The following is a 12,867-nucleotide window of genomic DNA, read 5'->3' on the forward strand; positions in this document are numbered from 1 at the left end:
AGAGACAGAAACAGGGTGATTCAATCATGGTTTTCATACAGTGCTGGGGCATTGGCAAATTAAACTCTCTGTACCTCAGTTTCCTTGTCTGGAAAATGGTGATAAAGACATTATGATGAGTGAGTTAGACTTGGGCCTGACATATTCTATATTTGGCTTCTATTAAAGGATGGTTTATTTTACCCTGGTAAGGGTGGATGGTTGAGAGCATTTCAGGCATAAACGTGGGCATACCTTGCTTTACCCAGGAGCCATAACCAGGAAGGAAGGAATGAGGTGATTGAAAACTGCAGTGGTGGCAGACTGTGCCCTGTGACTGACTCATATACTGTATTGCAATATAAATGGTGTGGAACCAGCTCTAGGAATTATAGACAATTATCCCTTTATGTTAGAAGGGAGTGCAGCACTCCTTAGTTAGACATTCTGTGGTAGATAGTAATTTACCCAAGTATTTGCATGGAGGTAAATAACCCACCAAACACTTTTACAGCTTACAACCTTTTAAAATCATTGTTTTATGTTATGTATGTAGTTTTAAGATGTTGTGGTTGTAATATAAAATTGCAAATGACAGATGACAAGGACAAATGGCTAGTCAGAATAGTCACATTCAAATCTAAGACGTGATAGGCCTTAAGACTCAACAAAGCCAAAATTCTCTTTTGTTCTGCTACAATCATAAGAAATTAAACTTTGTGAGTGGGGAGACTCAGTCATGTCCAGGGACTAGAGGACAGTTGACTTTGGCCTTAAGCTAGCATCTTCCAGTATAGTAGAGTAGGGTTCTTTTTTCTAATACTACATTGAAGGACTAGAGAGATGGTTGAGGGTTAAGAGCACTGGCTTTTCTTACGGAGGATCCAGGTTCAATTCTGAGCATCCACATGGCTGCTCACGATTGCCCGTGATTCCCATTCAGGAGGATCCAGTGTCCTCTGCTGACCTCAACAAGCAGATGTATGGTGCACAGATAGACATGCAAACAAAACACCCATGCACAGTAATAAAAATAAAAAAGTCTACACTGAATGTGGGTGTTTCCAGTGACACTGGGCTTGGGGCAAGTAGCAGAATGTCTGTCTGGGTAGTTCATTTGTTTTCATTAACAAATCACCAGTTCCTTGCCCAGAGTATCTATTTTAAGAAGGACCTTTAAGGATGTTTTGCTGTTCTTAGAATGTACTTTAGACTAAAGTCCTGTGCTTAGGTTACTGACCACAGGTGTGTATCATTCTTAAGACACTGTGTGCCTTGGGAGTTTCTCTTCCTGGTATGAAAAGTCATAGTCAGAGGGCAGGCATCAGGAAAGTCTGTCAGCCCTGGATTCCTCTATGAATGGGGATATCCTGTGCTCTTCTGCATCCAAAGCCACATCTAGCACTTTTTGCAAGGGAAGTGTGAGCAGTTCTTGAGCTATTAAAACATTTGGGAGCCAGGCGGTGGTGGTGCATGCCTGTAATCCCAGCACTCTGGCAGGCAGAGGCAGGCGAATTTCTGAGTTCAAGGCCAGCCTGGTCTACAGAGTGAGTTCCAGGACAGCCAGGGCTATACAGAGAAGCCCTGTCTTGGGGGGGGGGGGAAACAAAACAAAACAAAACAAAAACACACCATTTGGGAGTCATTGAGAGTTGGTAGATGATTTCTTAGATAGGCACATTTAACCTACTAAGCAGCAAGGACCCATGGGATTGGTCAATTTTTTTTTTTTCTTTAAACTAACTGCTCTGAACAAGAAAAGGTTGGGTTGCTTTTCCTGTTTGCCTGGACATCTTGTTCCTCTGCTTATGATAGTGTTGCTGGCATTTCAACCTCAAGTTCCTCTTTTGGGTAGAGGAAGTTGACATAATCCTAAGGTTAGGGAAGTGAGGAAAAATTAAGAAAAATCCCTTATCAGCAGATACAAACCATCCTACAAATCATGGAACCAAATGGTTCTACCCACTGATAATGTTAAGTCTGCTACATAGTCTCCATTCAACTGTGAAAGAATGGTTTGAAAGAGGAGCTTTTGGGCCAGCCAGAGGGCTCAGCAGGCACTGTGTACACTGTCAGCCCTGACTACCTCAGTTCAACCCCTGTGGTCCTTGAGGGGCAAAGAGTGCTGACTGCACAGGTTGTTCTTTAACCTCTGATGCACACAGTAGCAAACACCCACCTCCTGTAAGTTAATAAACATACAGTAAAAAGTTTGACGGGGGAGCTTTCATCTTCTGGCCTTTACTTGGTCCATTTTCTTCATCCTCACCCAGGCAGACTGAAATGCCACACTTCACAGAGATGCGGCTTTGATGATATAACTATGCTAAGTCCAATAGCATTTTACCTATAAGATTGAACTGTAGTGGAATTTTATAGACTTCAGAAGAATATTGACTAGGAAATAAGAATGAATTAAAAGTTGATGCTGAATCAACAACTGTAGATGTGCTTATTGCTATCATTTCTCAGATACAAATTGAGACTGAAAGAATTCTTGAAGCTAGGCATTTAATCGTGCCCATTTGTAATGCCAGCATTCAGAAGTCTGAGGCAGGAAGATCTTGAGGTTAGCCTGTGCTGCACAATGTGTGTGTGTGTGTTTGCCTGTCTGTCTGTACCCAATCACCAATCACCACCCACACTCACTAGGAGCACTTATAGGACTTGGCATATAGTTGAACTCATAGCTGTTATCTAGGGCAGTGAAATAATACTGAGCAAAATCAAAATTAATACTGAGGAAACATTTTGTGGAACCAAGTCTGGAGGAAATTAGGTCCAGGCTTCCCGAGTCTTCTCTGAGTGGAGGCATGCAAGACATGCATTACTGCCCCAGCAAGGAGAGTCCAGCACGATGCTTGTTGCTAGCCAGGGAAACTGCGGAGACTTAGTGCCTAGATCTTCATACTGACTGGATCACATACACTGTCTGCTGAGCATGAACCAAGATTTCATATTCACAGTAGGTAAGCAGGTAGTTCTAGAATTAGTTAGGTGCAGCAAATCGTAAGTCAGGGAGGGCAGGAGCCCTACCTGAAACCCTAGCTGAAGAGATCAGCCGAAAGCTAAGCTGGCAGGCAATCCTTCATAGTGACAGCTAACTGTCTATATCTCTTTTTGGCAGTGTATGGTTTGCATGTATGTAATATTTAGTATATAGAGCGTGCTCATTAATTGTTATATGTTTTTATTATAAAGATTTTATTTTATATTTTTGAGACAGCATCCCACTGCATAGCCCAGGTTGAGCTTAAGTTATGTATCTGGATAGATTTTAATTTACAAAAACCTTTCTCCTTCAGTTTTCCGAGTACTAGGGTTACAGGTATAGGGCACACACGAGGCCTGTTCTAAGGACTGTTCATTGACTGCTAACACTAATACTGCTTATCGTTATGGTATCCTTTCCTGTGAGGTACGTTAGTTTTTTTTTTTTAAAAAGCATTATACTTTGTGGGGGCTCCCACAGGCTCCATAGCTGGCAGGGAAATGGTCCAGGTGAGAGAAGAATGAAGCTCAGGTCAGCCCGACTCAGGTAACTGTGCTGGGGCAAACTTGGATCATTTCAGCCATATTTAAGCACAGCTTGGTTTTGGAAACAGTTTCTGGTAACAACTCAGTCCCATGAGTATAACAGAGCTTAAGACATGTTTACATTGAAATTCTTTGTAAAGTACATCTGGCTTCTCTCACACAGATGGGCACCGTTGACTCAGATAGTGCCCAAGATTTAGGGTTTGGGAAGAATGACAGGTAAACAACGCCTGTGGTGTCAGGATTGGCCTGGCCCTAAGATAACAGAGAAGTCACTTAGCCACTGTAAAGCACGAGTGACATCTCGCAGATAAGGACGCATTTTGTGGCCTAGAAGCAGAAAAGATTTAGAGGGAAAGGGTCTAGGATAAATAAAAACAAGTTCTGGGAGATGTGGGCAGTTGTGTCTCAACAGACAGCAGAGGATCACAGATGGCAAACTGTATCCTTTCCCAGAATTTCAGGAGGACAGGTAAAACCTTTCTTTAAAGAAACAAGCCTGCATGTTAAGCTTTTCCTGGTGTCTGCAGGGCTTATCTGTATGCATGAGGGTCTCTTGGCCTTCACATTACCTTAAAAATAGAAAGATGGCAGTGGTGATGATTATTATTTATTTATGCCAGGTAGCTCAGGCTGGCCTTAGAACCAAGTTTCTCATGTCTCATCCTTTCGAATGTGAAGATTATAGGCCTGGGCCATCAGGCTCGGTTTAGCATTTTACATTTTTAAAGCAAAACAGCCCATTATTTTAACCCAATAATCAGAAGATTTATGTCAGTCCTTATGTTAGTCAATATACGATAGCACCCTACTCTTGTCTTTTGATTTCAGACAAGTCAGAGGCATAGTAAGATATGGGATCGATTGTGATAATTGTGGGCTAATTGCCTGTGAGATGGGTTGGCCAGTTTCCTGATTTGTATTTGATAGACGAGGAGGAGACTGGGACAAAGCCAAGCTTTGCCATGTCTAAATGATGTCATTCATTGGCAGAACAAGTGCCTGAGCCTGATATGTGTGTTTTACACATCTGCAGCGTTGTGCTGCCAGATGCTGAGTTCCTGTTTGTCCTTGTGTGAATTTCTTAATGAATGCTGTGCAAATGTACATATAGAAACAGCTAGAGCTGTGTTTCTTGTAAGTTTAACTTATAAATAAAAACAAATTATAATTTAAAGAGCATTACACCACTAATATAATATGGTATGCTATAATCTTATGTTTAATAAATTGTGCTATATGCTGCTCTATTTGAAATTATTTACAAATTGTTTTCACTTTCCTTATCCTCATTTGGTTTTTAAGTCTATAGTGAATTAAATCATTAATTAGAATTATATTTGCTATTATTCTGGTTTTACAGAACAGGGAATTGAACCTTTCTTATACTAGGCTCTTATGCTCGTCTGGGATCAAGTTTTCAATTTTAGATTATTTACAAGATGAAGATATTATACTCTTGAGACTTGAAAATTTTATTTATTTTTAAAATTAGTGTATATTAGTTATGCAAAATAATAGAACTCATTGTGTACTGAATAACCAGCAAGAACTGTTTTAGACAGAGAAAATTCCCTAATGGTAAACTAAGTTGCTATTTCTACCCAGCTATCACTGAAGTATTTTTATTCTCTTGTGTTGGATAGTAGTCTTATTTATAAGCCTGTATAAGATTATGTGCCTTATGGTGCTCCTTAAAATACTTAGAATTTTTAAAAGTGAATCTGAGAAAATTGTTATAGTTTGTACCAGAAGGAACTGTGATAGAATTGATTATGTCTCAGTCCCAAGGCCCTCCAGACATGAATCAGAGTGCAGAAGCCATAAAAGAGCCATTGGGGGGTAGTGCATGCCTTTAATCCAAACCCCACCCAGCTCATGGGAGGTGGAGGCAGGTGGATGGTGGAATTCCAGGAAAAGACTGTATTTAACAATAAAGAAAAATTTGAGTAATCTATTCTAAAAGAATATCCACTGTAAGCAGACTCTACGACCAGGATAGAAAGGAAAAGTAGTGTTTTTCACTTACACACAAACTGGGAAGATGGCCTTATGCAATCAGTGCAGGGCCAGATCTCCTCTAGAGGAGGTGGAAACTACTTTTAGCCGCGTGGAAAGTCCTGGTGTTCCTCATGATTTAAATGTCTGTAGGAATGTCATTGTTGACAACACTGTGTGCTGAACAGAGGGCAGCTTCGTGTTGTGCTGGGGGTCTGTCACCCAGTGCGGTCTTAGGAAGGTGGGTTTGTTGTCTGTTAAAGAACACGCTCATCTTCAGCTCAGCACTCGGTTGCCGGCAGTTCAGCCTGTGGATAAACAAGCAGCCATGCGCAGGAATGCAGTCTATAACGCTAGTTGTTGTCGTGCTAACAGTCACTGTAGGTCGAAGCCAGTGTGGAGCCCCATTTGGAGTCTTTTTTTTTTTTTTTAAATCTTTTTCTTTTTCTTCCTTTTGCTTTTATCAGCTTCTGGTATATTGTTTATTTCAGATTACTTAATGAAAAAAATACAAATAGCTAAAGTAATAAAAAAGAAATCTACACTTGTGTATTTAATTTAAAAAGGAATTTAATGAGAAAGAATATTGGGTAACAGTTGGCAGTTGCATAGCTAGGAAGAAAGCTCAACTTAGAAATGGCAGCTGGTGTTAAAGAAGAAAGACTTTATAGTATAGATTCTTTGAAATTGTGTGAAATGTCTTAGTAATGTAGTATATTAGAAATATGTTGTTTTTTGTTTTGTTTTCTTTAATACACTATTGATTCGGTGGACACACATAAATGTAAATATGATCAAATGTAATATTTTATTGTATTTTCACTAACTCTTTGATTTGCTCAATGTGTATTTCTAATTGTGGTACATTAATTTTCTTAACATAATTTTGTATAATTTCTCCTTAAAATTTTGCTTGTTCACTGTGTCGTGGGTTCATCCAGATTTGTGACTGTTGTCTTTTTAATAAGTATTTTGTGTTTTTAGATAAGTAAGGGAGTATACTAGTTTCCTTTCTGGCCTTGTGATAAAATATTGGCTAAACTCAAACTAAGGTAGAAAGGAATTGTTTTAAAAACCTCCAGGTTCTGGCCATCATTGAGAGAAGTGAAGACAAGTACTCAGGCAGGAAGGAAGCAGAAACTGCAGCAAGCTGCCTCTGGCTGTCCGCACACTTAGCTTCTGGACACAGCCTAGGGGCCTGCAGACACCTGTGTCAGCCTGAAATGGGCAGTCCCTCCGTTGAGTTCTCAGGTGACTCTAGACATTGTCAAGAGGCCCCACTGCAATTCCTTTTGTAGTGGGGAGAAAGATGGCTTTAATTGTTGGAAGCACTGTCTTTTTTCATCAGACAGTTTCCCCTTTATCCTCATTAAAGTTTTTCTTCCCCCAGCTCTGCCATGCGCTCCTGGTGCCGTGCTGGGCAGACCACTCAGTCCCGTAGCTGCCTGCCTCTGCCTCGGCTGTAGAATGGGTGTAATGCCTGCTGTAATGTTCCTGGGGAGGTTTCTCCCAAACATGCCAGTGTTTTACCTGTAATAGGTTTTCAGTAGTGCATTTAAAGTACTGAAAAGATTTATTTTCTGTGATGTTTGGTCTGCAGGTATTTGTGTACATAACATGTGTGGCTCCAGCCTATGGAAGTCAGAAGACAGGATTAGATCTCCTGACTGGAGTGTCAGATGGCTGGGAGTCACTGTGTGGGTTCTGGGAATTGAACCCAGGTCCTATGGAAGGGAAGCCAGTGTTTCTAACTGCTGAGCCATCGCTAGCCCCTAAAGTACTTTTTAAAAAGGAGTTTTGCCTTCTTTTTTCCTTCATCCTCTTCTCTTTAAAAGCATCAGCGTTGAAAGTATCTGCTTGTAAGTGGACTGTGCTTTGGGATGTGACAGAGAGTCACCCTGAAGCGGGCGAGGGTGCGAGAGCATTGTCTCCAGACTGAGGGCCGAGGGGCTTTAGTGCACCGGAGAACTGAGAGTCCCTGTTTCTGAATCTGTATCAGGCCCACGGTTTTTAGTTTCTTCTTTATTCTTCAGTATACTTTCTTTTGAAAATATTTGAGACAACTGAAAAAGAACAAAAGTATTTTGAGGAACTTAGTTTTTACAGAGCCAACACTGGGAGGTTTAAGTTACCAATAAATTGTAAAATTATTACCATAGTTGGAACACTAAATATCATGAGGATATAAACTCTTGTCATAGTTACAGAAATAAATTATGTACTCCTCCTCCCTTTTTAAACATAGGTTCTTGCTCTGTAGTCCAAACTATTGATAAATTTATGACAATTCTTTCAGCTCCTGAATGCAGTGATGACAGGGGTGTATCAGCATGCTTGCTTCTTGGTTTTTATAAGACTTACCTTTTGTTTGTTTGTTTGTTTATTTATTTATTTGTTTGTTTATTTGGATTTTTTTGAGACAGGGTTTCTCTGTGTAGCCTTGGCTGTCAAGACTTACCTTTTATTCCTGTTCTGAGTTCTTATTTTTATTGTCCATTTCCACAATAGCCATGCACTTTATGTGCCTTATAGACCCCATTCTTTGATTTACAAATAGAGGAGAGAGAGAGAAGATAGACTATTAGATGGGAAATCAAATTTTCAGGTGTATGGTTCCTGTTTTGTGGTTGGCTAGTCAGGGGTTGAGCAGTACAGTGATATGAAGATGATCAGTTAATGGCGTCCCTTGAAGAACGTGTTGGAAGTCAGTGCTGCATTCTTCAGTAGGCTCCTGAGAGCCACGGAGGCCTTGGAGGGCTAAAGAAAGTAGGTTACATACTAGAAAAATATAAAACGTGTGTGTGTGTGTGTGTGTGTGACATAGGGCTTAAATACAGTTTTCTTTGTGGGCTTTTGTCATGATTATCAATGAACTTTTTCTCACCCACTCTGGATAAAACAGACTTTTCTTTCCACCCTACATTAATTTCCTTGGTAGAGTTTACGACCACTACCCAGAATACATTCTCACTTGTTTCCTTCTTGTCTGTCCTTGCACACGATTGTAATTCCATGGCACAAGGACTTTATTTGTTAATATTCTAGTGCTTAGTACAGTCCTGATTTATAACTTTTAGTAAGTATTGATTAAATGAATGAGTGGATGTTCAAATTAAGATAACCACAAGCAATCGTGAAAGCACATGCATTTAATTCTAGCTCTTGGGAGGCAGAGGCAGGCAGATCTGTGTGTGTTCAAAGCCACCCTGGTCTAATAGTGAGTTCTAGTACAGCCAGGGCCACATGATGAAACACTGTATTAAAAGAAAAAGAAGATATCAATAATTTTTTGTGCAGTTTGTAACTTGACTGTCAGCGGTTGGATACTGTAAAGATCCCTTCCTACAAAACTCAGTTAAGAAGTATTTTTCCTGTCTTCCAGAGTTTATATTCAGAACACCAATCAAGTTAAGCAAGCCCGGAGAACTTGGTGAAGACTATGGATGCCTGAGAAAGGTACGCACATATTAGCATGGCATTTATTTTTCTTACAGTTAATTGAAATATTGGCATTCAAGAATGCTTGCTTTTAATTCTTTGGGTCCTTAAAATTTTACAGCTCTTAGCCTGTCTTTCTTCATATTGTTTTATAACAGTCTGGATAGATTTAAAGCTATACTAGAAATAAACATAACTAAGAGCCTTTGAGTTGTCTTTTCACAGGTGAACGTGTAGCTTACAGGGCTGTCACACTATCGAGAAAGTTTTGCTCCACACTCAGAACAGCCATTCCTGATAATTGCTGGTGTAATTTTTCCTTCCAAACACTTCTAGTTACTGTACCTGCTGTTATTTCTATGCCTTTTACTTTATTAGGTACTCCAGGAGCATTGTTATGGAGGACATAGGACATTTTGAATAATCTCTTAATTATAAAATATTTACTACTGAGAAAACTTTTAAGTGTGTTATCATAATCTTTTTTTTTCCAGTGTTGGAGATTGAACCTCGGGCACGGTGGCTATACTCTGCTGGAGGTCCAGCTCCAGTGCATAACTGTTACCTTTTTTCTTTAATTTCAAACTAATCATCTGAGACTGGCCTGTAGACGTTTGACGTCAAGCAGGCATCCCTGGTCTACCCCTGCACCACGACTGCTCTCTCAGACTTATAAATGATTAGGTGATCATTCTGCATGTGAGCATTTACTTCATCACTTAATCAGAATCAGGCATTGGTATAGAACAGAGGCAAGATGTATGTAGTGATGCTTTTCTCATGGTGATAAATGCCTGGAAGGACCAGTCAAGGGGGAGAGGGTATATCTTGACTGACAGTGTGGAGAGACAGTCACTCCTGGTGGGAAGGACATGGCTGAAGGTGGCCCTGTGGTGACAGGTGCAGACTTATGGTGACATAAGGGCAGGTGCTTGCTCATTTTTCTAGAAGTGAGACACTTAGTGAGGCTGGGTAGACACCACAGCAGCTCATTTCTCCCATCTAGGTGTGTGTAAAAGAGAGGACATGTTTTTATTACTCAGATGGTTTTGAGCACCTGGTATAAGTTACTAGGGATTCTCATCAGAATATTAAATTCTGATGTCACAGACCCCTGCTGCTAGAGAGCCTGGTAAATACTGCATTTTAGCAGGTGCGCTAGTTTCCTGTGTTCAATTGGGATTCCCTTAGTAAGAAAGAGCATGGTTACTGGCTAGGAGTTTTCAGTATCCGCCTCATACAATGGAAATAAGACCAATTAGAATACTTTTTGGAGTAAGCAATGTTAAATTAAACCATGGTTAAACTTTTCCTAAAAGTTTGGTAGAAAGGGCATAGTAAATTTGAAGGTGTGTCCAAGGAAGTTATTAAGAGTTACATATTGTTGTTTTGTTTTTGAAATACAAGTCTTAACTATATAATTCAGGTCAGTCTTGAACTCAGTCCTTCAGCCTCCCAAGAGGGTGAAATTATAGATATGTGGTACTGTGCCCAACTAGTTGTGGCTTTGGGTCATGGATGTAGATTTATTTTAAAAGGGCAGTGAAAAAATAGTGAGCTGTAAGTTTGGTGTCAAGAAAGGATTGCAGAAGTTAAGGTTACTGCGTCGGAGTAAAGCTAGACGGCCAGGGTGCGTGGTCTCAGTGTGAGAGGTTTAGAGGGAAAGTGAGTCCAGAAGCCAATTTGAAGCTTGCTCTCTCTCTTTCTCTCCTCTCCTCTCCATACTCTCTCCTCCCCTACTCTCCTCTCCCCTCCCCTTCCTTTTCTTTCCTCCTCTTCCCTCACTCCCTCTCCTCCTTTCTTTGTGTATGTGCATTATATACAAAAAAAATTATGTTTTTGTGTCTTTGTGTGGGTATGTGCGTGTGAGTGTAGGTGCTTCAGAGACCGGCCTTCAGAGGCGTCCTAGCCCCTGGAACCGGGCTACGGCAGCTGGGAGCCTTTGACATGCATAGGTTCTGGGAACTGAACTTGGGTCTTCTGTAAGAACAAGTGTTCTTAACCGTTGAGCTAACTCTGGTCTGAAGCTATATTTTAAAATCCTTTCATTATCATTCTGCCTTGAACTATAAAATAGAACCTATTTTACTGAAACTTGAACATTTCACTTAATCTACTTGGCCATGTACACATTGTGCCATGACTCAGATCTGAACTAGCCTTCCTTTCTCTTATTTGTTTTCTGTTTGTTTACTTATGTGAGAAAGCACTGCAGCAGCCTAGAGAGTTGAAAACATGTTCTGTCACATCACAGAAGAAGCAGGTTGTTGACTTGTTTTAAAATGATTTTCCTATGGTATTCATAAGTGTGGGTGCTCCCCTACTGTTACTTGGTTGTTGATTATGCAATCCCAAGCATCATCGTTGTGATCGATGATTTATGTACCAGTGCCCTTGGTTCTCGATAGGACTGGATACTTCCAAAGATCCCTGGTGCTCTTATGTCTATTTATCTGCTGTGTTGTCCTGATCCTGACATGTGCTAGTGTTCTTCTTTCTAGAGACAGAATAGGTGCAGGCCTTATGTATTTAAGAACAGGCAAATTCATGGTAGATGCTTAAACTCGAAGAATGTTAGACAAGGTTGTGGTCTCGTTTTTGAAATAATGTACTTTTTGGACAAAATAACTCCAGTCCAGGGAATCCAGTGCCCCTTCTGGCCTCTGCTGGCACCACATTCAGACGGTACACATACATACATACATACATACATACATACATACATACATACATACAGGGCAAAACACTCATACACATGAAAATAAAGGTTTCAAACAAATGATGTTGACTTTTTTGCCATTCTGATGAAGGCAAGTGCTCTACCACTCAACTCTCATTGCCCCCCAACATTTTCAGTAGCCGTATAGAATTTCAGAAAATGTTAGTGCCAGTGTTGTTGTCCTGAATGTCAAGACCTTTTATCTTTTATTACTTTTTAAAAGACTTATTTTTATTTTTATTTATGTGCCTTTGTGTGTGTGTGTGTGTGTGTGTGTCTGCCTGCCATATGTGTGTGGGTGCCCCTGAAAGCCAGAAGAGAGAGTTGGATCCCAAGCTGGCATTATATACAGTTATGAGCCACCTGACGTGGGAATGGAATGAGGTCCCTTAGGAAAGCAACAAGAGCTGAGCCTTCTTCACAGCCCTTTTGTGGGGGATGTTTCAGAGTAGGGCTTCTCTGTAGCCCTGTACACCTCACTCTGTAGACTAGGCTGGCCTCGAACTCAAGAGGTCCACCTGCTTCTGCTTCCCAAGTGCTAGGATTAAAGGTATACACTATCACTGCCTGTCATGGCCCTTTCCAGTCTGGTCTACAGAGAGAGTACAGGACAGCCAAGGTTACCCACAGGAAAGCCCTGTCTCAAAAAGCCTACCTGCCAACCAACCAACCAAACACACAAAAACACCAAAACAGAACTATTTTTAAAATAAATTCGAATTTTTCACTTTTTCTTAAAACAGGGTCTCTTTTGTGTGTCTGTGGTTGTCCTGGAACTTACTATGTAGTTCTGGCAGGTCTCACAGTCCCGGAGCTCTGCCTGTCTCTGGGTCTGAATGCCAGGACTAAGTGTGCACCACCATGCCTGGGTCACTTGCTCTTTTTTATAAGTAAAAATCTCTTGTTTATCTTAGGCCTTTAGAAAATGCAGATATTTATCAAGTGATATAAATTATACAGTTAATACTAATCTAAACCGAGAAGCAATATTGCAGAGCCAGTTGCCCAACTTCAAATCCTACTTTTGCAACTTACTAATGTGTGAATTTAGGCAAACTATATAATCTATGTATGACTTAGTTTCTTTGTTGTTAAAACAAATACCATATTCCCTAGCTTACCCTTATTGTGAAATACTGTTGGCACATGTAAATTCATATATTACTGTTAGTTATTCTTATTAATATTAGAAAAAC

At 40.4% G+C, this 12,867-nt stretch overlaps 1 protein-coding gene across 2 annotated transcripts in view; it reads left to right on the top strand.

The window, feature by feature from the left end:
* The window catches only part of Rnf169 (ring finger protein 169), a 52,299-nt gene that overhangs the window by 15,844 nt on the left and 23,588 nt on the right, over positions 1 to 12,867 (top strand). For both annotated transcript variants that reach the window (XM_052157735.1, XM_052157745.1), the window contains exon 2: positions 8,897 to 8,970. In XM_052157735.1, the coding sequence (XP_052013695.1) occupies positions 8,897 to 8,970 (74 nt within the window). The remainder of the gene's footprint in view (positions 1 to 8,896; positions 8,971 to 12,867) is intronic.

This window comes from Apodemus sylvaticus, chromosome 1 (assembly GCF_947179515.1).
Source record: "Apodemus sylvaticus chromosome 1, mApoSyl1.1, whole genome shotgun sequence".
NCBI classification, from domain to species: Eukaryota; Metazoa; Chordata; class Mammalia; order Rodentia; family Muridae; genus Apodemus; species Apodemus sylvaticus.